Here is a 24,916-nt window from a genome sequence, read left to right as displayed (position 1 = left end):
TCTTCTGGGAAGAGCTTAGCATTTAATTTGTTGTAATTCTCCAGTGAACGTCCATTAGCCAGAACAATAGCAGGCATGTGTGGCTTAGCTGTGAATCTCACCCGGATACCTCCTTGTTTGTCCCATTATTGTTTCCTGTAGCGCCTCTTGGTGCCTCTTCAGTGTCTCAAAAGAAGAAATTTGTACTGTAGGTCTCTTATCGGTTTAGCTGATAAGCTAGCTTTTTGTTTACTTTAAAAAAAGCTGCTTTCTTCAGGACCATTATGGACTCTTTGCAGCAAAAAAAATCCACCGAACCCCACAAAAACACAGCAAAGACGTACAAGGTATCCAGTAAAACAATGTGAAACACAAATGCAGCTGTAGCAAGAGAGAGGGAGGTTGCTGCCTGTTTACACGTCGCCATGACGTTGAAACTAGGGCGGACACGGCTTGACCCACAAGGTGCTGCAACATGTGTGAAAACGGCCTCAGTTCTGTGTGACTGAAACACAACTTGCATCATTGGCCACCCCTAACCCTAAGACGGCAGTGAACAGGTTAAAGCCACACACCCGGATGCGTCAGTTCTTTGTCCAACATTCACCAAAACATCCCTTGAAAATGCAGAAGTAAACAACAACAACAACAGCAGCAGTCGCCTCCTATTATGCATGTTTTTAGTGGTAGGGTAAACCGGTGTACCTGGCGAGAACATCCAAACTCCCCACAGAATGTCCTCACTCGGCCTGGGATTGAACCTCGGACCCGCTGCGCCGCCGCGGCCGTATTTCCCAGCAGCCCCGCAGCAGGCCGTATACTCTGATAAGTCTGTGATGGTCGGTAATGAGCCTGTGGCGACCCGACACAGCCCGCTGGCATTTTTAAAGTCACAATGGCATTTTGTGACATTTTTATTACACCTTCACTAATCACAGGTGTGTGGGTCAGGGGAGCAGAGTTCACCGTCGCTCCGCCGCGTCAGGAAATAAAGTTTACTCAGAGGGCGGTTGAACAATTGGACGCAATTGCTGAACGCTACTCCGGATTTGTAAGCTCAGTCTTTTAAGCTTCAAAATGCATTTAAAGAAAGTCATTGTGCCCTTGTTCTAGAAGCTCCTGCGGTCACCCATGGCTCCTGACCGATGGCTCCCGTGGCGGCGGAAGATGGGTCAAACACAGATCAGGACAAATGGTTCGAGCACAGATGTTTCTTCAGGGTTTAATGGTAGAAACAGAGGGGGAACAACAAAGACCAGTATTCAGTCACCTTTGTATTAGTACTTCTTACCAAATATGAGAGGCTCGAGTGATTTTAGTGGAAAAGATGGATATGTACTTTCTGCAATGTGAGTGCCACGGATTTGGGTTAGCTGAGGCCGTGTCTGTAATAGAACGCAGCCTACATACGTCTAAATAAAACCATTTATTGACTGTTTGAGGCCTACACTGAGAGGGCTGTGATTACGTAGCTCCAGTCTATAGCAGGGGTTCCCAAACTTTTCGACCCAAAACTTTCGATCAAAAAAGTGTTTTTCAATCAAAAATACATAATCAAATTCGGTGTTATGAATTTTTAAATTGTTCATCATGTCGTGGCTCTAATCGTAGCGTCCTGAGACCTGCACTTTGGGAATCCCTGGTCTATAGTAACAATGGGTTAATACCATTGTGTGTAACAATGTAATAATAAGGGCTTCCATAAGTGTTGCGCTTTACAAGTCTGTGTTGCCAAGTTTCTCAAAGCGCCGCACTGTATCATTATTCATTCACTCCATACTCTTTGATACTGATGCCATAATATCTTCACTCCAATAGGATTCTCTGTTCGGACGTCAAAGTGCTCCTCAGGTGCTATTACGCCTCACAATATAGTTCCCCTTTTTAATCCCCTTATAAAATCGACATGTTTCATTTTGTGTAACTATACTTGGATCGTATAACTACTCACATACCCGTATTTAAATTGGGAAAATGTGAAAGAGCTTGGTCGCTTCGAACTTCACCCCCGCTTGGCCCCATAGAGGAGAGGCTAAATGCTAGCAACATCTTTGGTCTTTTTGCGTGCCTCAGCGCACGCGTAGAGACCAGACAGGTACACATCAACTTGTCTAACCTCAGGTAAGAACATATCTCAGTATGGTAAAACGGTGGCCTATTGCTTTAAAGGGACATTATGCAACTTTTAATAAAGTTGTTTTTAGTGTGTGTTTGACCTTTCATCCCAGTTTGGATGGTTAGCATAGCGCCTTTTACTGTAGGACGCTCCAGGATCTATTGATTTTTTTAGTTTTCACTGTTAATTGAAACGTATCCATGGTTACATATATATTCCATTCCGAAAACCTACCAGAAATCATAAAAAAAACTGAAATAAAATTGATCCTGAATAGGAGCCACCGGGATGGAAAGCAAAGGTGCCAAGCTAACCACCCGTTTTTTTAATGAACATATTAACAAAAAAAGTTGCACCGACCCTTTAGTCGTAGTAGTACAAGTTACCCATAGATACAGACGGCATCACGTCATAGAAGGGGGCGTGGCTTCACTGAGGGGGGAGACAGAATCTTTTAGGAAATAAAATGTTTCACTCTTTTTAGACATCTGGCGAAATATAAACGTATTCATCACATATGAATAAAGTCAAGTCTAAATTGGGTCCATGGATGTTTAATCACAGCAAATTGTTCAGAAGAAGCGAAAAAACATCATTTGTAGCACACGCTAGCTAGCTTTAGCATTAGCACGATGCAAACATGAAGCATCATGTTAGCATTTTCCGTTATTTATGTATTTATGGGCTGTGAACCACTTTGCTCCTCTCCATGTCTTTGTATCTTTATTTAGTAGAAAACTATATTCATATTTCAGCATTTATTAAAGTACTTTTTCAACCACGACCGTATATGGGACGATTCCAGAGATGCCGTCTGTATCTATGGCAAACGTGCAGTAGTCTGAGTACCAGCCTTAGCATCAGCGCTCTTGGTACCAGTATCTTGAGGGCTGACTAAATTTATATTCATTGCTAAATAATTCCGTAAGGGGTCACCTTTTGCCTCCTCCTCCAAAGTTTTTCGCATGCGGCTAATCAATATGGAACAACAATACAACGCAAAGGCCCCCAGTGCACTGAATGTATTCCATCCCCACAACGGCATCTCTTGGTTTCTTAAAAGGAAATAAAACCGGCCCAACATTTTCCCGACCCTCCCCCCTCCCATCCCATGTTGATCGCGAATAGACCAGGCCTAGAGCTTCCCTGTTTAATGAACTCATGCATTTTAATACAGATGATGTGTTGGCAATATAGGCCCATAGAGGATATCTAAATTTAGGCTTTAGGCGGCATCAAAGCAGCATTTTCCAGGCGTTGTAGCAACATACTTACATTCTGGGACATGTGTTGGACAATTTAAAGTGGATGTATGACGCGTAGCTCAGGGTTAAACACATTATTGTGGCTGCGTAAAGAGATATTAAGGAGTGAGAAACTATCGGTGTTTCGGGATGGCCTGCAGTGCACTCTAGGGCTGGGAACCGAAATATACAGGAAACTATTGTTCTTTACATCATACGTTTTGATGCCTGGAAGGCCCTGAGACGGCACTACAGAAAGTTACTTGCTTGTTTCAGCTCAAATAAGTGATTTAGAAACTGAAAGGAAATGGTCATGGAAAGTGCATATGACAAATTAGACACATTTTTTGCTAAACATAGTGAACACAATTATAATTTGTGATGTTTATAGTTTCACTTCCTTATTGGACACTGACAGGAAGTGACATAGACAGAGGCAAACAATTTCAAACTGTTGCCGTGCCGACCATGTTAAGTCAATGAGAAATTATTCAAACTGGTATGGAACTTTACCTCTATCTATGTCACTTCCTGTCAGCAGCTCCAAAAATCAAATAAAAATACATTTTCTGGCCAACATTTCTTAATTCAGATTGCTGCTTGGTTTTAATTGGTTAGCTTGTTTCGTGGCTTGTTTACGTTACTGCGCTACTTTATCATCAATGTAAAGCGTTAGAGTAATAAATAATAAACATCTTCATTTCCCTATCATTTTTTCTGACACGCTGAGTCTCGCCAAAAAAACTAGCTTAAGCAAACAACCCAATACCAGTGAATATATTCAATAATAGTACAATAAATTCGCCTCGGAGCTTTATTTGATGTGTGGACAAATTAAAACCACACCCACTTATTTTCTGCGCGACAGAAGGTGTGTCTGGACCAATGGCCGCTGGCTGCTCTGCTTTGTGATGACGACACTAGAGGCCGCCATTGCTGTAGTACCTCCATATCGCCGCTAGTCTCCCATTGGAATGCATCGGACTTTAGACACATTAAAACCATCTTTAGAACCTGATGCCTAATTTTCTTAAATTTTCTACAGGTAGATATTATATTCCTTCTGTGATAACGCTGGTCTTAGTTACAATTAAAGAAACCGGGCGGGTTTTCGTGAGAAAAAGAGAAATGACAAGGTTGCATCACTCACTGCACCACAATGTTGTAAGTTCAATCAACAACATTAACATTAGCCAAAACTAATAATGGATGAAGGAGTCGAGGATTTTGCCTTGGTGTTCTCGTGAGTTTATATTCAGTTTATATTTTGTGAGTTGGACTAGAGCTGTCGTCACGCCCGCTAATCGCTGATTGGTTTATTTCACTGACAATCCGTGCGCGTTAGGCCCGCCCCTTCAAACTGCTCCAATTGCTCCATGACCAGACTAACTTCCCTGCGTGGAATGGACAGGGGCCTGGCTCTGCTATACTGGAATAGCATAGCAGAGCCAGGCAAACAAATTACAGCAATAGGCAACAATAATGAGCATGAACTGGTTCCCTTTATCGTTTTTGAAGGAGCTCTTACACATTACAAAGTGCATTGAATTGGTAATAATAATCATAAAACATACTCAACTTGATTTAGATTAACTGTGCAGCATTCCCACATAACCAGCTACGGGTTTGTTGATAACATTGGAAGCGAAGCGTAGTTGTTTGGGAGGCGAGGGCGAGCTTCATCGTGATTTTCCTCTTTAGCTTCGCCACCACTGAATTGTCCCTTTCGCCAGTAAGTTCAATCAATCAATCAATCAAATTTTATTTGTATAGCGCCCAACAACAACCAGAAGGTGCCCAGAGCGCTTTCCAGGATAAAAACAAAAATCACAGTAGACAACAATAAATACAAAAACATATAAAAACAGCAGTCGAGTCGAGGGTGGCTATGTATCGAAAGCTTTTCTGAAAAGATGTGTCTTCAACTGTGATTTAAAAACACTCAACTCAAGTTCAAAGTAATGTGAAGGACTTCCACGATGTGAAAGCTCAATCTGAAAACTCGCGCCATGTTGCTGAATTGATGTAGTTTTGGAGGACACAGTCTGCACATGCGCACTAGACTAACACTGATTCGAAAAAGTACTAGATGACCTGCAAATGCAAAACTAACTTGTTACTTCAGGTACTGGTATCGTCAACCAAACCAAAGTGACATGACGCAACAAAATCCGGGAAGCACAGAGCAAAGCGCTTTGGCAGTACAAGAAGAAACGACCAAAGCAGGGTGAGTCACAACTGGATGAAAGATGGGAAATAGGTTACTTGAGGAATGAAAGTTATAATGTGAAAGCTCAAAAAGACGGGAGTAGATGGTTGTAAATAATCTTAACCCCCGCCATAACCAAGTGCGTTTACTCCGGTTCAGCTTTTACCCAAATCTAGAAGCTTACAGCCTATACAGCCCAGTGAAACGCCTCATTCGAGAACGAAGACCTACTAAACTGATCTTTTCCTCGCTTTGTCACTCTTCGGAATTTTTTTTCCATTGCTTTCTTTGTTACGTTTACTTCACATTTTCATTGCTTTTTGTCATTTTTCTGTTACTTGGTGGCTTTTTTTTGTTGCATATTTGTCACTTTTTCATCACTTTTATGGGGTTATTTTCTATTGCATTTTTATCCCTGTCCTTTTGCTCTTCTGTGGCCATTTCATCACATTTTCTTCACGTTTTATTTAGTTGCTCTTGTGTTGTTTTTTCCAGAAGCTTTTAACATTCAGGTACAGCCAAACTGGAGAAAATGCACTCGGTTCAGGTGGGGGTTAAGAGGTTTAAAAAGGCTAAACAAGATCAGTACATCCTTTTTAAAGTTGTGTTTTTATGAAATGTCGCCTTTACCGTGCGGCAGTGGCACAGTGGGTACACTGCAAAAAGTAATTAACTAGATCAGTATAAACATCTCAATTTGAGCATAATAATCCAAATTTTAGTTGTTTTGACTAGTTGAGAAGTTCTTGGGCATTTGTCCTAGATTATTTCACTTGTTCTGAGATGCTTCTGACTCGTTTCGATACATTTCGTCCTTATTTCAGGTAATTTTCTTTACCAATGGGGTAAGAAAATTGGTCTTATCTCATTGGCAATTTCACTTTCTTATTTCAAGCGAGATTTACAACCGGTCTGAAATGTCCTCAAACAAGCAAAGTAAACTTGGTCCGATCAGGAAAAATGTCTAAATGAGTGAAAACCGCTCAAAACAAGATACATTTCCTCAATTCCAGTCATTTAAGCCAATGCTTGATATTTACTTTTTGCAGGGGGTCGTCTTATGATCGGAAAGTTGAGACTCGAATCCCTCCTCCTGAATATGCACACTGTCGTCGTGTCCTTGGGCAAGTCACTTCTTCCAGTGTCTGGTACACTGGTGTATGAATGAGAATGCGTGAGTGGATCCTCGCTGTAAAGCACTCTGAGAGCCTATATGTAGGTGGGAAAGCACTATAAGTTGAGACCATTTACCACTGAGTCTTCCAAATGACATGACGTATGGAACCGTTTTGATTGGTTGTCTTATGCACTCGTGATAATTTCATCACGAGCTCCAACTGTTACTAATAAGCAAATTTAGAACTAATCGCATCGCCAGACTCGCCGCATTAATATTAATTAGCGGTTTAAAATAAGCTTAAATATTAACACCACTTGTTGGCGCATAATTGCACGGCGCGCTCGTGCCGCTCCAGCGCGGGTTAAACCAACGAATTACGCGAGAAACGGGCGCGACTAAAGGCGCTGTTTGGCGGCGGAGCCCGGGAATGCGAGTTGAATGCGAGAGCGAAAAGTGTTGGAGGCAACTCTCCAGTGTTCGGCGGAGCGAGCTCTAGCGCAGTGAGCGAGCGAGCGAGCGAGGGACAGACCGACGCGCAGTCCGTCCATCCATCCATCCATCCATCCCGGCGCTGCCCGCGTACACCTCTGCAGAAGCGCGCAGCCACCAGAGCCCCACAGGCAGGCGCGGACGAAGCCCCGGCGTCGCACACACGCGTACACGTTGGCCATCGAGGTCCAGTCTCTCTCACGCGCACACACGTGAAACCGCGGGAACGACTGCTGCTCGAGAAAGAGAGAGGGAGAGAGAGAGCGAGAGGGAGAGAGAGAGAGAGAGAGAGACGTACGTCGCAGCGGGTCCCGTGCGCGGTGGGAAGCCTGCCGGAGCGGAGCGAAAGCCTCGTCTTGTTACAACCCCTCAAATGAGCGTGTGTGCGTCTGCGTGCGTCCGGCGATCGCCTCCTCGCCACGGGACAGGAATAACGGGATAAACCGGAGGGGAGCTCTCATCGCGCGCATCACGGGGGCAGCAGGTTTTTGGAAGGGAATGGGAGATTGCGGTGGAGATCCGGCGCCACGCACAACGAAGATTGGATTACAAGTGTGATTTTTTTTTCTTCTTCTTCTTCTTCTCCTTCTTCTTCGCAGCAGTGCCCTCCTGAAGTCTGAAAAGGGGGGATTTCATTCAGCTTTTTTTTTGTGTGGTCTCCTTTTCTTTCTTTCTTGGACACGGTGGAAATAATTCACTGCGAGAGGCTGCCTTTCTCTTATCCTTTTTTTTTTTTTCTTTCTTTTTTTTTTTGGGTAGTGTGTCTCGTGTTGAGCAGATCACCACAGGGGAGGCTGCACGCTCGCGAGCGGGAGACGGGGGGGACAGTTGCGATGCCATCCAAAACCACTGCTTTGGAGCTCCGCGGAAGGGAGATGCTGTGAGTACTTTTGTCCGGGCAATTTTTTTCGCACTCATTCATTTTCGGGGAGCCGCGTTGAGAAAGGGGGGATGCCGCACCGCACTGTCGCCCCTGCGGCTCTTTCACTCATGCCCCCCCCCTCCTCCTCCTCCCCGCACGCACGCACAGGCGACCCCCCCCCCCCCCTTTACAGTCCAAAGTATACGGGGCCACTCGCTCCCGACATCACCTGAAAAATCTCGCCTCGCGGGGCGGACAGCTCGCCATACCTGCCCCCGAAACGCGTCGCCTTTCTCTCAGCTCTTGCGTCAAAAGTGTGCTTCCCCTCATAATGCGTAAGGCTGGCGCAGTGAGAGCGAGAGCGCAGGGGCTGCTTCAAAGGCGCGCTGTACACCTCAACAGGACAGGGCGAGCGAAGCGTTCCGGGGTTTTTTTCTTCTTTCTCTCTTCTTGTTAAGTGTGTTCAGTCGTTTTGGCGTCAGAAAGAAACGCGGACTGTAGGATTGTTGGGATGTGCGTTTTATTCATGCCCAGTGGACGGAGAAAAAAAAACAAGCGCGTGGTTATAATGCGTCCAATGTGGGCGCACCAAACAAGACGCAGATGTGTTCTTCTTTGTAATCACTTGGGTTTTTTGTGTGTGTGTTTTTTTTGTTTTTTTGTGTGTGGCCCCATTGCGGGCGTTTTTTTTTTTTTTTTGTCTTGCCAGCAGTGGTCGGCACAACTTGGAAGCTCGTCTCATCCCATTCCAGGAACAAGCCGCGGCGTTAACTGTTAACTCTACCCCCCGGGGGAAGCGCTTATCGTCCGTGGCTCCTATACAAGAAAAGAGAAACACACGGCAAAAAAAAAAAAAAAAAAACGAACGTCCTATGCGTCATGACAAGGAAAGACTCCGGCTTTACTCTAAAAATACTAATCTTTGACTCAGCTGGGGAGCGTCTTCTGGAGTAGTGTAGGAAGAGGGGGGAGAGAGAGAGAGAGAATAAAATAAACCCACGCAGACTCTCGCTGGCCCACTAGGGGTCGCACTTGCATTGTCTTGGGTCCCATTGAGTCTAATAGGGAGATCCAAATGAATTTTCACGTCGACTGTGCCGCCCCCCCCCCCAACCCTTCCTCTCTCCTCTCACTGCCGTTCTCATGGTCACGTTGTTGAATCGCAGTTCTCTTCGCCCCCCCCCCCCATCTCTGCTGTGTTAAGGCATCAGCTGCGGCCCATAGGAAAACAATGTAATATTTAAAGGGTATAGGGAACACGGCGCGTTTGGACTGTGTGGTAGCAAGTTACATTAGCCGACGAGTACTTTCCTTTTTTCCCGGTCGGTGCCATAACCAGAGAGCTTTACTGCATAGAGGGGGGGGGGGGGATAAGAAAAGAAAACAGATGGCATTCTAGCTGAAATGACTCAATGTAATAATTAAGTTTACTATAAATATGATGAGGCGCTGGTACAGGACAGGATTAACACTGATCGTCAAAGGAGCAGTTTCTCCACCCATGTATTTGTTGGAGCAGATGTAGCGATGCATTGTAAAGTCTCAAAAGAATCACGAGGATGAGCCATGTCTCCAAAGTGTCGCTTAATGTCTGTAGTTTATATCTAGTTTATATCATCTCTAAGATGGGACAGTGCATATCGATGCGTTTGTCAAAGTCCACGTGTGCCACGGATTTTCTTCTGTCGTGCCAAGAGCAGGTTCATGTTCGCAGACAGGACTGAGAAAAATAAATATTGTCAAAAAAGCTATAGGTAATAGACATTAGACATGATGAAAACACGTCAACCTAGAACAGTAGAAGAAGGCAAGACGTCACAGAACACGAAATGTTTAGTAAAAATCTTCAACTGCAGAGTCCAGAAGATGACTCAAGAACCTTCACTGAAGTGTTGAACGTTTCACCTCTCATCCAAAAGGCTTCGTCGGCGGCACTAAAGCTTCAGCTCAGCCCGCAGACTAGATATAGACCACAGGGAGGAGTTTACTTGGCTGCCACTCCCCTCTATTAATGGCTACTGAGCTGAAACGTGCGCTGACGAAGCCTTTTGGATGAAGAGGCGAAGCGTTCCACACTTCAACTACACAGTACAGAAGACGACTCAAGAACCTTCATTGACGATGGACAACTCCCGGACGACTGAGAGCATACACAGATATTAGTAAACATATCTACTCTGTGATTGCAGGTTTTATTGTCCAGGAGCCAGAGTCTTACTGATCTGGTGAAGATTCTCACAGAAAAGCTCGTCCAGTCGTGTGCCTAAACTGTCCCTTCGATGGATCGATTCCTGCAGAGTAGACGCAGCCGATAACCATGTACTATTATATAAACATAAAGAACTATAATATGAAATCTGACCTCCCAAAAAAACCACATACTGGCGATGGGGAAGCCTTCTATCCACAACCTTTACTGACTAGATTGGACAGTCTGTATGTTCAACCTCAACCTCCTCCTTCTTCGTGTGAATCATGAAAAAAAGACGTTCCAATTCATTCCAAAATCTGGACGTTCCTTTGCAACCCTTCGTAAACTTTTTTGTTTTTTTCATCAACTTGCGCGTGCATTTGGAAAAAGATCGAATTGCAATCTTCAATAAATTATCCTTGAGTCGTCTTCTGTACTCTGTAGTTGAAGTGTCGAACGTCTCGCCTCTTCGTCTGCTCCTGTACGACTCCTGTACAACTCAAGAATCCTTCAACTCCTTCAACACAGACATCGAATTGCAAAGTAGGGCTGCTCGATTATTGAAAAAATAATAATCACGATTATTTTTGTCATAATTGATATCACGATTATTCAAACGCTTATTTGTTGCCTTTAAAAAAAAGTCCATCTTTATTTTATTTATTTATTAATCAAAACACTATGATGATATTTTATGTTTTCTGGACCGTCATAAAAGTGATTTCAAGCACGCCTCGATTAAGGAGAGATCGCTGTTTCACACCTGCCCCCTGCTGGCCAGCCCTCACACCTGCGCAAGCAAACTGAGCAGAGCGGCCTGATGACATCATCACACAGCGCCGTTTGTTTTTATGTCAGACAAAAGCACGAGCCATGGCACGTGAAAAGCGAAGGGAAAATAATCCCAGCGGCCTGAAACAAAGCAAGTCTGCTTTGCAAGAAAAAAAAAAATATATATATATATATATATATATAATCGATTTTTTGCGATTATGCTAATTTTGTAATCGTTTACTGTTGTAATCGAAATCGTAATCGAATTTCGATTAATTGCACAGCCCTATTGCAGAGTATTGTTGATTCGATTTCTGATTCGTGTTGTACATTGTGAGCACGTCTAGGAGCATTAACACGGACTTAAATGTGAACTTCTCAGCGAAACAAGAATCGTCTATTTCAAGAGCATGTTCACTGAGGCCTATTTTAGCAGGTTTTAAACACACTAGCACCACATGGGAGAAGGAACGTCGTGCTGCCGTTCTAAACGCAGTCAAAGATTTCCACAACTCGCGACGCAATAAGCGCAAAGTAACCATTTAAGGATAAACGGCAAACTAACAGCGCTCTCCGTTTCCCTTCAGTGCCGGGCGCAGAGACGGGAGAGTGTTGACATCCATTATATAAGAGGGCACAAGCGATCTTACTCGTGCTCCCTCCACACGCACGCGCCGAGTCGAGCAGGGCATTTGTAGGGGAGGGGGGGGTAAAGAGGGGGGTGTTTCGCGTGCAGTTGGGCAAGACAACATGTTGCAGCCGGAGCGGTGACAGACCATCGCCTCCACTGGGCGTCTCATGGGCGCTCACGCACACGCCGGGGCACGCGCAGCAGATGGCCAGTGCCCACCGGGGGGAGACCGAAAGAAAGAGTCCAGGGAAGAAAGGCGCAGAGCCGGAGAATGCAAATATGTGGAGGAATGGCTCAATGACGGAGAGATGAGCGCTGTGTTTTCGGGGTAAACATGGCCTAGTTTGAAGCTAAGTCGCTCACATACATATCAAGAGTGTCAACTTATGCTGAACTTATCATGAACTTTGGCAACAAAAGGACTGGTTCCTTCAGAGCAGTGGGTAACTGTGGCAACAGATAGTTTAATTAAAGGCAATAATGTGATAACAGATTAAGATGACTGTTAGACGTATGATTATTCTCAACAATTTTATGAAAAGTACTGAAGAACTGAGAATTTCTTCAAAAGTTTCCTTGGGGATGCTCCCCTGGACCCTCTTTTAGGCAACACTTTATTTTACGGTACCCTTGATACATTGTACCTAACTAAGTTTTGTACAATGTAATGTGCTCTGTAGTGATGTGTAATAACTTGTACCTATGGGTTAGATACTAGATACTATATTAGATACTATATTTTTTAAGATTAATCGCTTAATCGCTTGGCTGTGAATGGTGTAGGAAAATTGGATTTTTCCCCCAAAAAATTATCACATACGCTAACGCTAAAGTGGCGCCGCTTGAGGACATGTTGATGGAGGAAACTTAAAGTGAATGTTTGTTGGAGGCTCTTGGTGCTAATTCTGCTTCTGATTGGATGAGACACAGATTGATATTTATGAAATTTACAATGTACAAAACACTACAGACCCTTACTATGAAAAACAAAGTAGGTTTTCATAAAAAAAATACTACATTTTCATGTCATTTTTGCTCTATTTGAGTCTGTGTGAACCAGAAAGCGATTAATCGATTACTAAAATAGCTGTTGACTATTTCAATAATCGATTAGTCGTCGATTAATCGATTAGTCGTCGATTAATCGATTAGTCGTCGATTAATCGATTAGTCGTTTCAGCCCTATTAGATACACAATGGAATAATATGTATTTTGTACATAATGCAGTAAGACATAACTAACCTTAAGCCCTAACCCCAAGGGTTTTGTGTCCTATTACATTATGTACCTACAAAGTACTAATACAAATGATTCCATTGTGAATCAGATTGTTACAGAGCGCATTACATTGTACAGAATTTAGTTAGGTACAATCTATCAAGGTACTGTAAAATAAAGTGATACCAAATGTGGACTCAATAACATCATTAACTTTGCTCCTCCAGGATTGGGTCACATTCCTAAAGATGACTGTTTGAAGTATAATTATTATCAACAATTACATAAACACCCGTTGAAGTACAGAAGAATTGGGAATTTCTTTGAAAAATTGCGTGGGGACGTACCCCCGGACCCCCCATTTTATACGTCAATATGAATACTCAATTTGTAAAGTTGATGATGTAAGAACATGTCCATATATGAAAACGTAGAGTCAATAACGTCGTACACTTCCATCAAATCTGGTCCTCAGGGATTTGGTTTTCTACAGATGATAGAAGTATAATCACTGAAGAATTGGGAATTCCTTTAAAACCTCCCAGAGGACGTACTCCCAGACGGTTAATACGAATACAACATTCATATTTGAAATAGAGGGTGGGCGCACCTCCAGTATTGGCTGTTGTAGAGAATGATGAAGGGTTGGTTCTTAATCCTGCCTACTCCTGTAAAACTTAGTCGAATTTGGTTGATATTCATTCTGTAAAGGGCGCAGTGACAGTTTCAGCTGTGCCAGTAAGTTTGATCTGTTCGGGCTTGGGATGGATGAACATTCAAATTTACGTGCATATTTTGTAATTTATTGTAAGGTGTTAGGAAATATTGGTGGAAAAAGCACAGTTTATTGGCATGTTTTTACTTTATTGCTTCTTATATACCATGTTGGTTCCTTTAGGTCCGTGCAGTAAAACTCAATATAGATTTTCATTCTTTGTTTCTTCTAATCAAAAGTATTGCAGTTATTTAAGCGTCTGAGGCCTGAAAGGAAAGCCATTGAAAGTAGCCTGCTCTGTTAGAAAGCAGCTACGACAGAATCACTGTTATTAAAGACTTAACATTTTGAAATGTGACAATAATGACTGCAGCGAAGGATCGGTGGAGTCATGACATTTGAAATAAGCAGCATCTCTGCAATATCCTGATCTTTTCAACTTTGTTTGTGAAAAACCAATCTCCTTTTCTTTCTTCAAACGAGTCACCTTTTTTTTTTCCTTCTTTTCAATAGGTAGAAGTAATGAAAAATCACACTCCTGAGACCACTTTCCCCGAGTCCCTGTTGTGATAAAACTCTCTTGTAAATCATAGTTGTTAAAGCCCTAGCTCCCCTCGTGTGGCCAGGCAGTCCTTGTGCGTCACTTTAGTAATACAATATTAGCTTGTTAAATAAGCCAACAGTATTTGTCATATCTTGCATCATTATCACACAGGCCCAATTTTCTCAAATTTATTAGCATTTATGCATTTTGAGTCGTTTCAGGCCGTTTCCCAGTGGAACATCTCACTGGGAGCCGTTTAGAGCCAGACTTTCAGAAATAGAAACGCATTGTTGAAAATGCACTGAATGGACAAAGCCTCATGGTTTGTACTCTGGTCTAATATGACATTAACCGGTCAGCAGTGCAGAAGCCCGTCTCCGTTGAGCAGGGGGCACGGTCATGAGTCAGGGAATTAGCGTAATGAGCATGTCTCGGCTCGCAAGAAATTAGAGAACTGGACGGCTTCTTCCAACTTCTGTGATTTCTCGCAGAGAAGTTTAAATGATGAGATAAAGTTAGCAAATCATACACTGATTTTGTGCCCTGCAGTTATATCTAAATCATGCCTTTGTCCTTCCAGCAATTCCAGCCAGCATTCAATTTACATTAATTTGAAAATAATGACTCTGCTTGACTTTTATTACTTAGTAAGCTCAACAAAAAATACAAAAATATATTGTCGAAAACGCACTCCTGCAGATTTGACAAACAATTCTGTAAATTTCCTTTCACGTTCATATGAATTTTGACTAATCTTTAAATGGTGATAAATGCATCTTTTGTGTTTGTGGCATTGAAGTGATAGTTTGTAAGTTTAAATGTTTTACAATCTCAAGAGATTGTGTATAATTGACCGTCTGGGCCTGCAATCTGACCTGATATAAGTGATAAGTAAAAAATATGCTTTTTCTGAAGTCCTTCTCTTTGCTGTTCTCAGCGACCAATCAGAATCCCCGGTGCCATCACTTTCACCAATGAGACGGGCTTTCCTGTGAACCAGGTCCTATCAGGAGGGGGAGGAGTTACGTCATTTACTTTTCAATGTTTGTTCTCGCGCTGTTCTTTTTGCAAATTAGGAGTTTGTGATGTGGCTTTCTGGTCCAATCAGGAAGGGAGGCGAGGAACTTGAACTCTCTCTCACTTTGTAATCTTACAGAATATCACTTTAACATGTTGTTCCAGGGCATTGAAATTGTGTTGAGTTTGACTTTCTGCTACCTATTGTAAAACCTGTTACCAAGACTTCTGCAAACGTCTAGCCCTTCAATCTGGCCCTCAAAAGATGATAAAGTCCAATATGCATGGCCTAAAATGTGGGAAAGACGCCTGTGTTTTAACGCATAACTGCAGCTATTTTGTTCCGTTTTAAAATGTGTTCAGGAAATTAGTCTGTTTGAGAATTGTACTTGTTTGAAACAAGCCAATTCTAATCCTGGCAACTCGTGGCAAGTTCAAAAACCCACTGTGGCCCTTTACATTAAAAAGTTTGCCCATATCTGGTTTAGCAGTTAACATTTCCTCGTTCTCTCAAATGTCAAATGATCTAATATGAGTCAAAAAACGAATCGCAATACCTAGCAAAGTTGCAGCTACATGTCTGTGTTCCGCTGCAGGAGTTAAAAATCCAAAGGCTGAGCAAATTAGAAAAAAAAAAAGCACATCCATAGAAGGAAAAGCCTGAAGATTAAGATAAGCGTATTGGATCAAAACAATGCAAACCTATCAGTTATCATTCTTTGGGATTCCAACCCATCCGCGGCCCTCGATCTTAAATAAATCATAGCTATAGTGTGTCGTACAGTAGCTTAATCCAACTTTAATGCCGTTTAGAAAAAGAGCCGAGAGAAGTTGAAGTACAGCGGCAAAATGCAAGGGTATTAATCATCATGTAAAGATAATGCGGCTGAATTATTGATGCGTATGAAACCCATTTGTGTGAGGCGGCATCCACAGAGGCAAGTGGCTACGCTGCGACAAGAGACTTTTCCTTTTCGCATTAAAGAGGGATGATGTTGGGGGAAAAATATCTAGTACCGCGACGAGATATGCATTTTTTCTGTTTTTAATTCGAGATTCGGTTCATTTTGCGCTTTTTAAACTCACCAAGGTGCACCAGAGTGCACATATCGTGCTCAAGCGTGACGTCGAAAACATTCTCTTTGATACGCCGCATTAAAATTAAACGATTTGAAGTCTATGTAAGGAAGGCAGGAGTGAGAGACTGGGCAGGATTTCAAGGAAGCAGTGAAAACAAACGGTCATTTAATCTCTTAACTCCCGCCTGAACCGAGAGGATCTTTTTCCTCACGTCATCAGATTTTATTTCCATCATTTTTTTGTTGGGTATTCAATTCATTTTTGTAACTTTTTTGTAATTTTTTTGTAATTTTTTGTCACATTTTTGTAATTTTTTCATCAATTTTTTGTAATTTTTTTGTCTAAATTTTATACACATTTTTGTCACATTTATGTCATTTTTTCGTCACATTTTTGTAAAATTTTTTAGCACATTTTTGTCATTTTTTGTCACATTTTTGTCATTTTTTTGGTCACATTTTTGCCACTTTTTCATCAATTTTTCGTCACTTTCTTGTCACATTTCCATCATTGTTTTCGTCTCAGTTTTCTTGCTATTTTCACAGCTTTTATCCAGAAGCCTTTGGACTGGGGTAAAGCCAAACTGGAGAAAATGTGCTCGGTTCAGCTGGGTTCAGTAAGGGGTTAATGGCATGCTAACAAATCATGATGAACACACTTCGAGCAGCTCAAAAACGGTTCAAATGTTGATTTACGGAAGTCAAAATGTGCCGGACAATCGATCTATGACACGACTTTTAACCAGAAGCTTGGTTAAAGGCTCGAAAAACTCCATCGCTGTGCTTTTACTTTGAAGGCTGCCGAGGCCGAATGAATGGAATATGGGTGCATTCTCTTAAAGGGATGTGCGTGTTGAATGGGGGCTGCGGCGTTATAGATGCGGCTGCCAAGCCTTCATACATTTTACATGCTATATGTGCTATGGCAGCGTCAGTAACATCTTAGGGGATTTCTCTCTTTTCCTTGGCATGCACCGCCGCTGCTCCATGTTGCATCGCCTTAACTGTATTCTGTTTGTAGGTCACACCACCCATTTCAATATTTCAATTGAAGCACTATCTTGTGAAAAAAAAAATATATCAGCAAAAAATATGTACTCTCTCCCCATTTTCTACCAAGTTTATCAATTTTAAACGGTCGCCTATTTTGTTTTTGAGCTTTATGCTTTTGTTTCTCTTCTCGGAGTGGGGTTTGTCTCCTTCCACACTCAAGACGCCAGCCCGCACTTTGATTTTCTGTACGTCACGCTGATCCTCCCTTCTTTTGCATTTCTTTACCGGTAGCTCTGCAATTTTTTTTTTTTTTTACCTTTAAGCTAAATAGTTATAGCATGTTCCGGTCTGTCTCGTATCTTGGCATGTTGACTTGTACGGTCACATTTATGGACCGCCCCGCTCAAAATGTCGGATTGAGCCGGCCTGTTCCGCTCTTCTGCCCCGCACCCGGCGGACTTGTCACTCGGCGCGGCTGTAACCTCCCCAAAGTGCTGAGGGGAAGCACTTTCTCACCGCGCGACCCACGGATTTAGCGCTATTAATAGTGGACTAAATATAGTGGTTAAGATGATGATAGTTTCAACAGGGCCTTGTTAGGAGTCTACGGGGAGGGGAGCTTTCATTTCTGCGAGACGCTGCAGGTCAATAGAAAGATATCACTGCGGGACTTTTCCTGTCGTGATAATAAGAAAAAAGTGTGTTGCCAGTTTTCTGTCCATTTAAAGTGATAGAAGGTGCAAAGTGAGGAGAGAGAAAGTGAAATTTGAAAGAAACAATCCTCCCCTCTTTAACCTGAAAGCCCTTTTTAGTTTGCAAAATGAGATGAGCGGGAACAGAATATTCAAACGTAAATGATCAAGCTCCTCCCCCTCCCTCCTGATTGGACCTTACAGGCTGGTTCACAGGAAAAGCTCGTCTCATTGGTCAACGAGGGAGGATACTAGAGTCTGATTAGCTGCTGAGATCTGGGAAGGAGGGACTTTACAAAAAAATAATATATATTACAACTTACTTTACATCAAAATCCAAGACTTACACAAAAAAAAAAAAACGTGTATAACATTTAGACTTCCAGACTATCACTTTAATGTGTAAAAATGACCAATGTATGTGGTGACAGAATCTGAATAATGGATGGAGCCAGACTAAACTTTAAAAAAAAATCTAAATTCCACCTTGTTCATTGGGGTACAAAGATTAAGAAAACAGGCTAGGAGGTGGATATTGAGAAAATAAAATATATATATATTTTTCCCTTAAGGCAAAACTGAAATATTTAGTGTTTGTAGGTCCTAAAGTGGAGACGATGTCACCACAATGTAAGAAAATGCATTTTGAGGAATTGGCTTTATACATTACAATTTCCATATAAATTGATGGAAAGCATTAAATCAGTACAATGTATTAAAAGCTTATTATGTATATTAAGCAATTGATCTATTTCCAGGTGAAAGTGCTCATGCTTGGAGAAAACACTGGCCAAAATCTGCATTGTCAACACATAGGTCAGTTCAATGCTTATTATTTCCCTAATTCCGAGGTGCTGTAACGGCATTCGATTTACCTCTGAGCTACTTTCACTCCATAGTCCAAATTATCGACATTCTTCATCAACATCCCTCGAGTCGTCTTTATTCATTCGCGAATGTGTGACTAATCCCAGCCCGTTTTCATCTCAACACCTGTTAAAGCGATGCAGCATTTGGGCTTTTAAAGAAACAAACCCTTTTGAAGCGTCCCTCCTCTGTGCAGGGTCTGACATGGGGTATGATTCATTGGCAGGGCTGCTCCGCCGCTGTTTGTGCTCAGCTGGACATGGGGGTGGGGTGAGCGAGTAAAGGGTGGGTACACACTTCTTTGCTTGTTTTTCAAAATCACAGTATGACACAGTGAGCCTACATGTTTTATTCAGCCGTGGCAATAGAGCCTTCCGCTGGAGCCTCATAGCCGCATAACTAGGTATGACAAATCTTAGCCCACAGAGAAGAATTCAGGACACACTTACTGTTTTCGGAGGCTTACGTAACACTTCCCTGACTTTATCTTGTTAAAGGTCCTACGCTGTGCATTGTTTAATGCTTTTAAACTATAGTGTAGCATCCCTGGGCCTTGAAATAAGACACGTGAAAATACCCCTATACGTAATGATGTTACAAAGTGTAGTTTCACTTTATGCCAGCAGAGTAGGCACAGCCCACTCGCATTGCTGCAGGTAAAATGGTTAGCGCCTTAAAAGTAAGAAGAAGCAATGCACAGGGAAAAAATGTATAGTTTGGACTCAGGAAAAATGACGCAGAAGAGAGACGGACTAAATATCCAGGATTACTTAAACTTGCACAAATGAAACTAAACACCAAAGCTCAAAAAAGTCATTTTTGTATGTACGTTTTGTATGACCAAGGCCAGAGGTGAGCCAAATGTGGTCCTGACCAGCTCCTCCATCCTGTCCGCAAACATGACCAAGCCCCAATGTGTTCAGCTAATACACTCACATATTTTCAATGCATTGTGATTTGGTGATGCCCATTTAAAACATGTTCCTGGAGCAATGTTTGACAGTGAATATGAGCTTAATCTATTACTTTTTACCAAGAGTTTGTAGGTGTAAGTGCATAGAAACAGTGTGTTTTGTTCCCGGACCATCTATCCTAATATAGGCGGCCATTTAAATCAATAACTGCAGTCTTTATGACTTTAGACCCAGTTCTCTCAGTTCTCCCAGTTCTCAATGTTCACAAACAGGGCCTTGCTTCCCTTGCACTGTAACATATCGATCATTTTATCAAACCGTGCTAGAGGCCTGGATGCATCAGCTGTTCACCAAAACATCCGGCGAAAATTGCGGAAGTTAACAATAACAGTGATCGCTCGTGTTGTTTTCTGGATTTGACATTCATTTTTTTCTTACTTAAGAGACAAAGATCTGGACCCAGGTTGATCAATAAGATACTTCTCCTTAAGGAATTTCTGCCAAACATCAAACACCCCCTTGGCTTATAACCATCCCTTTGATTGAATGTTTTAGATGCAATGGGCCCTTAACAAGGAGACGAGAAAACATGTCCTTCAGCCGAGAAACATATGCAATTCTAAGACTGTATAGGCAAGAGTCGCCATTGGAGATGATCTACTGAGGGCCACATCGCAACATGAACAAAATATCCCGATTCAACGATTCATCCATTGTACAAATGGCACAGGTTCTTGGAATAGTTTAGCCGTTCACATATTAGCCTCCTCTCAAATGTTCACACTCCTAAACGCGATTGCCGCATCCGAAAATCCGATAATCGCTGAGCCCCATTACGAAGCTCCTTGTGTTAATTGTCAGACATGAGATTTAGTGTCCTATGATCCGAGTATTCTCAGGCATGATAGATTGGCGCGTCTGCGAATCAGTCATGCAACAACAGAGTCGGTGCTGATGCAAAAAAAAAAAAAAACATGAGGGGGGGCTTGTTGCGGATGGGCATAAATCGTCCGGTGCACATGGGTACATGATGTGACCATATGTTTCACGCTCTTGTGAGTCTGCACACGCCGAACACCGCACACCTACAGCGTTCGCCGCAGCCAAGACACTGTCATACACATTTCATGCTCCTCTCGAGAGCCGGGCCATCAGTCTTGCAATACGAGCTCTGAAGGAAAAGGAAAAAGGGTCACAAGGATTCTCTGCAGGTTGACTGACGCTTTCTGCCGATGGTTTGCGACAATGCGATTTTGGATTTGGATTTGTTTGGTTCGCAAACAGTAAAAGCTTGCAGATGGTCGGGTCATGCTTGAAGTCATTCCCACAAAACTTGCCAATCCAATATCTTAGACCGTGATATAACTGTTCTGGAATGTATTCTGATTCTTATAGCAGTAAATGTTTCAAGCCCTTGCAAATATAACCTGTTTAAAGGGTGGATTGTTTGAAATTAAAGCAGTACTAAGTAACGTGTTTACCTTAATAAATCCTTTTCGTAGTCCCTGTGGGGGTAACACAGGTGTTTATGGGATGGTTGGAGGGTCTTTCATCTCCCCCTGGTGTCTCTGGCCAGAAACCCATGTTTGCAACTTGACTGCCTCCAGACCGGAGCAAGCAATACACACTAATAGAATCATGAAGAAGAAGCTAACATGCTAACGGGCAAAGCTAACTGCGGGCTAACGTCACTTTAAACAGTATTTTTAAGTTTAAGTGAAAAAAAATATGTCCATTGTATAATTGGATGTACAATATCCCTCTCTCCCTTCGCCTTTCCTGCCAGCGTAGTGTTTACTCTCCAAGACAATTAAAAAGTTAAAAATGTGTTACTTGCTACGACACCTGCAGTTGCGCTTATGGCCTCTAGGGGCAAGAGTTACTTAGTACTGCTTTAATATAGATTTTTTTTTTAGAAATGACACAAATCCAATGAACCTGGTACCATATGGATTGATCTCTACAAACATGATCAGATATGCATGTAATCCTTGTATTTAGTTTAGCAGTTAGCTCCGGAAAAGGCATGTTCAAAAAGCGCATTGTTAAATCCATTTACATTTTGAAACCTACACGACACATCCCAAATCTAACTGCAATAACAAGACTTGTCAAAAAAATTGCAATTTGGAAAACCCAAAACTGCTCAGCCCTCGGCCAGAGCGTGCAGCAGCACTTTTAAGACACAGGAGAACTCTATCTGGCATCCCTTGCTATTAATAGCACCGTGTTTCTTTGTAGTCTTTATGTAACTCCCATCCAACTTACCTCCAGGACACCCAATGATCTGCTCTGCGTGCACACTGCGCGGCTGTGGGAACATGAGAATGCCTCCCTAAGCTGACTCAAGCCATTGTGATTGGGGATTTCAATTATTTGTTTACATCTTGTTAAAAAGTTTCCCAGCAGTTATGTGACTGTAATGGGCCCAGTCTAATCTGCCCGGAATGCGACAAAGGGAGGATTAGTTTTTGGAGATCTGGGGTTTTATAGGAAAGTGTTTCCATGAAGATTGACCTTATTTAAGTTTCCGCGACCGGGCTTCGACACTCTTTAAAACCTAATTTTGTTCACTGATGTTGCATTGGGCTCTGTTTCAGATAAAGCCAGCTAGCTGCTCCAAAAACGTCAATGTGGGAACCATTTTCAAAGTGGGTTTAAGATGATATCGAAAAAGTGTCAGACCCTGGATCATGAAACCACAATCCACAATCGAAAATTGTCATATTGAAACATTTGTCAGCAGACAGAACCCAGAGCTATCTTAGAAATCCACGCCAGATAGGCAGATTTCTGATAATACTCCATTAATTCATGTCTTAAATAGAAAAAAAAAAAAAAATCTTTTTGGTTGGAGCTGAAAAGACAAAGTTTAGAGACTGAACCATTCTGAATCCCACTCCGTCATGACCCAATTCCCCTTCCAGATTTGTGCTTTTGTTATCTGGCAGTTTTCCTCAACTACCAACAAAAAGCGTTGGTTACTTTTCTCTTTCCTGTTCATCCAAATGGCAGTGCCTGAATCATTTCGTCCTAACAGTCGTGACCATGCAGCAGCCTAGTTAGTCATCTTCTTTCCGCTGCCACACCTCTGCAGCTTCCTCTCAAGGCCGTCTCCCACCACACCGGGTTTTATGTGCTTAATAACTCCGCTGAGAAAAGCTGCTGTAAAGAAAATCAGATGTGGTGCTGAAAACGCTTGAACCAAAAGCTCTGTGCATTAACTATTTATCTCTCTCCTGTCTGTCTTCCTCCCTTTTCCCACCACCATCTCATCCACACTCCAAACCCCTCCTGACCTCACGCCGCCCTTTTCATACGATTTCAACCCGACAACCCCCACCCCTTTCATCCCATCGCTGTTCTCGCCTCCGCAGGGGATGAAGCGGTTCGAAAGGATGTCCCTCAGCGCCAAGAGAACCAAGAGGAGGAGCAGAAGGAGCTATTGCAGCAGGGTCCTTTTACTATGCTGGGCCGCCCTGGTGGTTCTGCTCGCCCTGGCCCGCACCGCAGCGGCCCAGAAGCGGACAGGCTCGGAGAAAGTGCCCGTCTTGAACATTGCCGTGATCCTGGGACGCACGCGCTACATCTCGGACCGGGACATCCGGGCGCTGTGGAGCAAAGAGGAGCCCATCGACGTCAACGTGGTGACTCTGCTGGTGAACGAGACGGACCCCAAGAGCATCATCACGCACATGTGCGACCTGATGTCCGGGACTAAGATCCACGGCGTGGTGTTCGGCGACGGCACCGACCAAGAGGCCGTCGCGCAGATTTTGGATTTTATTTCCTCGCAGACGCTCATCCCCATCCTGGGCATCCACGGAGGGTCTTCCATGATCATGGCCGAAAAAGTAGGTGTCGACAAACAATGTTGAGTTTCGCTGTCGGTTGTGAGTGGTTGTAGGGCTTGACTTTGGACAACTCTTTTGCTCTTTGGCCACTGTGGAGTGTCTTTTCCAAATGATACAAATAGAATTATTCAAGCGCGAGTACGATGCTATGGTATTACTGTAGACAAAAATCATTTTAAAGCAGTACAAAGTAACTCATGCCCCTAGAGGCCATAAGCACCACTGCAGGTGTCGTAGCATGTTGCAGTTTTTTACTTATTAATTGTCCATGAGAGTAAATACTACGCTGACAGAAAAGACAAAGGGAGAGAGGGATATTGTACATCCAATTACACAATGGTGATCATTTTCTTCACTCAAACTTGGCTGTAAATACTGTTTAAGTGGCGCTAGCCCGCAATTATCTTTGCACGTTACCCTGTTAGCTTCTTCTCCGTGATTCCATTAGTGTTGTGTATTGGTGACTCCGACCCGGTGCAGGGAAGTTGCAATTGTGATTTTCAGGCCAGAGACACTCCCCAATCATCCCATTAACACTTGTATTACCTGTGGGACTACGAAAATGGTTTATTAAGGTAAGCAAGTTACTTAGTACTGCTTTAAATTACCATTGACACTAGCTGTATTGCCCGATGTAGCATAACACAAGACTGCTGTTGAGCTACTTTAGCCAACGCTAAAGAACAACGCTAAAGTAACGCTTTAGTATCTGCTCACTCTCTTTCTGCTGAAAACTGGAGATGTATCACTTTTAGGTCATGTAATGTTTATTTGGAATTTGAAATTTGGAAAGCGTTCAGTCCGTGCTGTGTCCAAAATGGTAGCGTAATATATTACAATAAATTTGTTACTGCAAATCTGCAATATCACAATTTCCTATCCTGCCGCCCAAGTTGCTTTTATTTGTGCTTTTGTAATATACAGTGGCATGAATCTCAGTTGGCCTAAGTGGCTGGTGAGAGTAAAAGAGTTACTACAGTTTGGCTCGCAAAGTGGTGCAAATGTCAAGCCCTGGATGGATGGCCGACTGGCTGGTGTTCTGGCTTTGAACTCGCTGGGCTTGTTTCAGGATGAGTGTTGCATGACTGTTCAGAGTGCAATTTGTCGGTTTTCGGAAAGCTGCCCGAAATTCTGTTGGTACCATCTGTGCTGAACCGCGGAACCTGCAAACCGACGGCAACACAAAACACACAGTGACCTGTCAGGGCTCTATGGCTCTGTTTTACGAATTTACCTAGGAGGAAAAAAAAAAGAAAGAAAAGGTAAGACTCCGTTATCACGAAATGGGAGCACGGATGTTCGCTGTATCTTGGACATATCGGTGTGAGCCTTTTGTCGGCGAGGCGATACAGAGGCAACGTGCTGGAGAGGAGGTGTGGAGATGGAATAATAATCTGCGTACAAGCG

The 24,916-nt window shown here is 42.9% G+C and overlaps 1 protein-coding gene across 1 annotated transcript in view; it reads left to right on the top strand.

Annotated features, from left to right (window-relative positions):
• Positions 1-7,905: 7,905 nt before the first annotated feature.
• grin2aa (glutamate receptor, ionotropic, N-methyl D-aspartate 2A, a) overlaps positions 7,906-24,916 on the top strand; it is a 255,558-nt gene continuing 238,547 nt past the window's right edge. The window contains exons 1-2 of the mRNA XM_079564006.1: positions 7,906-8,037; positions 23,033-23,509. Of these exons, the coding sequence (XP_079420132.1) occupies positions 23,036-23,509 (474 nt within the window). The 5' untranslated portion in view covers positions 7,906-8,037; positions 23,033-23,035. The remainder of the gene's footprint in view (positions 8,038-23,032; positions 23,510-24,916) is intronic.

The sequence above is a fragment of the Gobius niger genome (genome assembly GCF_951799975.1).
Source record: "Gobius niger genome assembly, chromosome: 10".
NCBI classification, from domain to species: Eukaryota; Metazoa; Chordata; class Actinopteri; order Gobiiformes; family Gobiidae; genus Gobius; species Gobius niger.
Note: the sequence above shows the minus strand (reverse complement) of the source record. Positions and strands in the feature narration are given on the sequence as shown.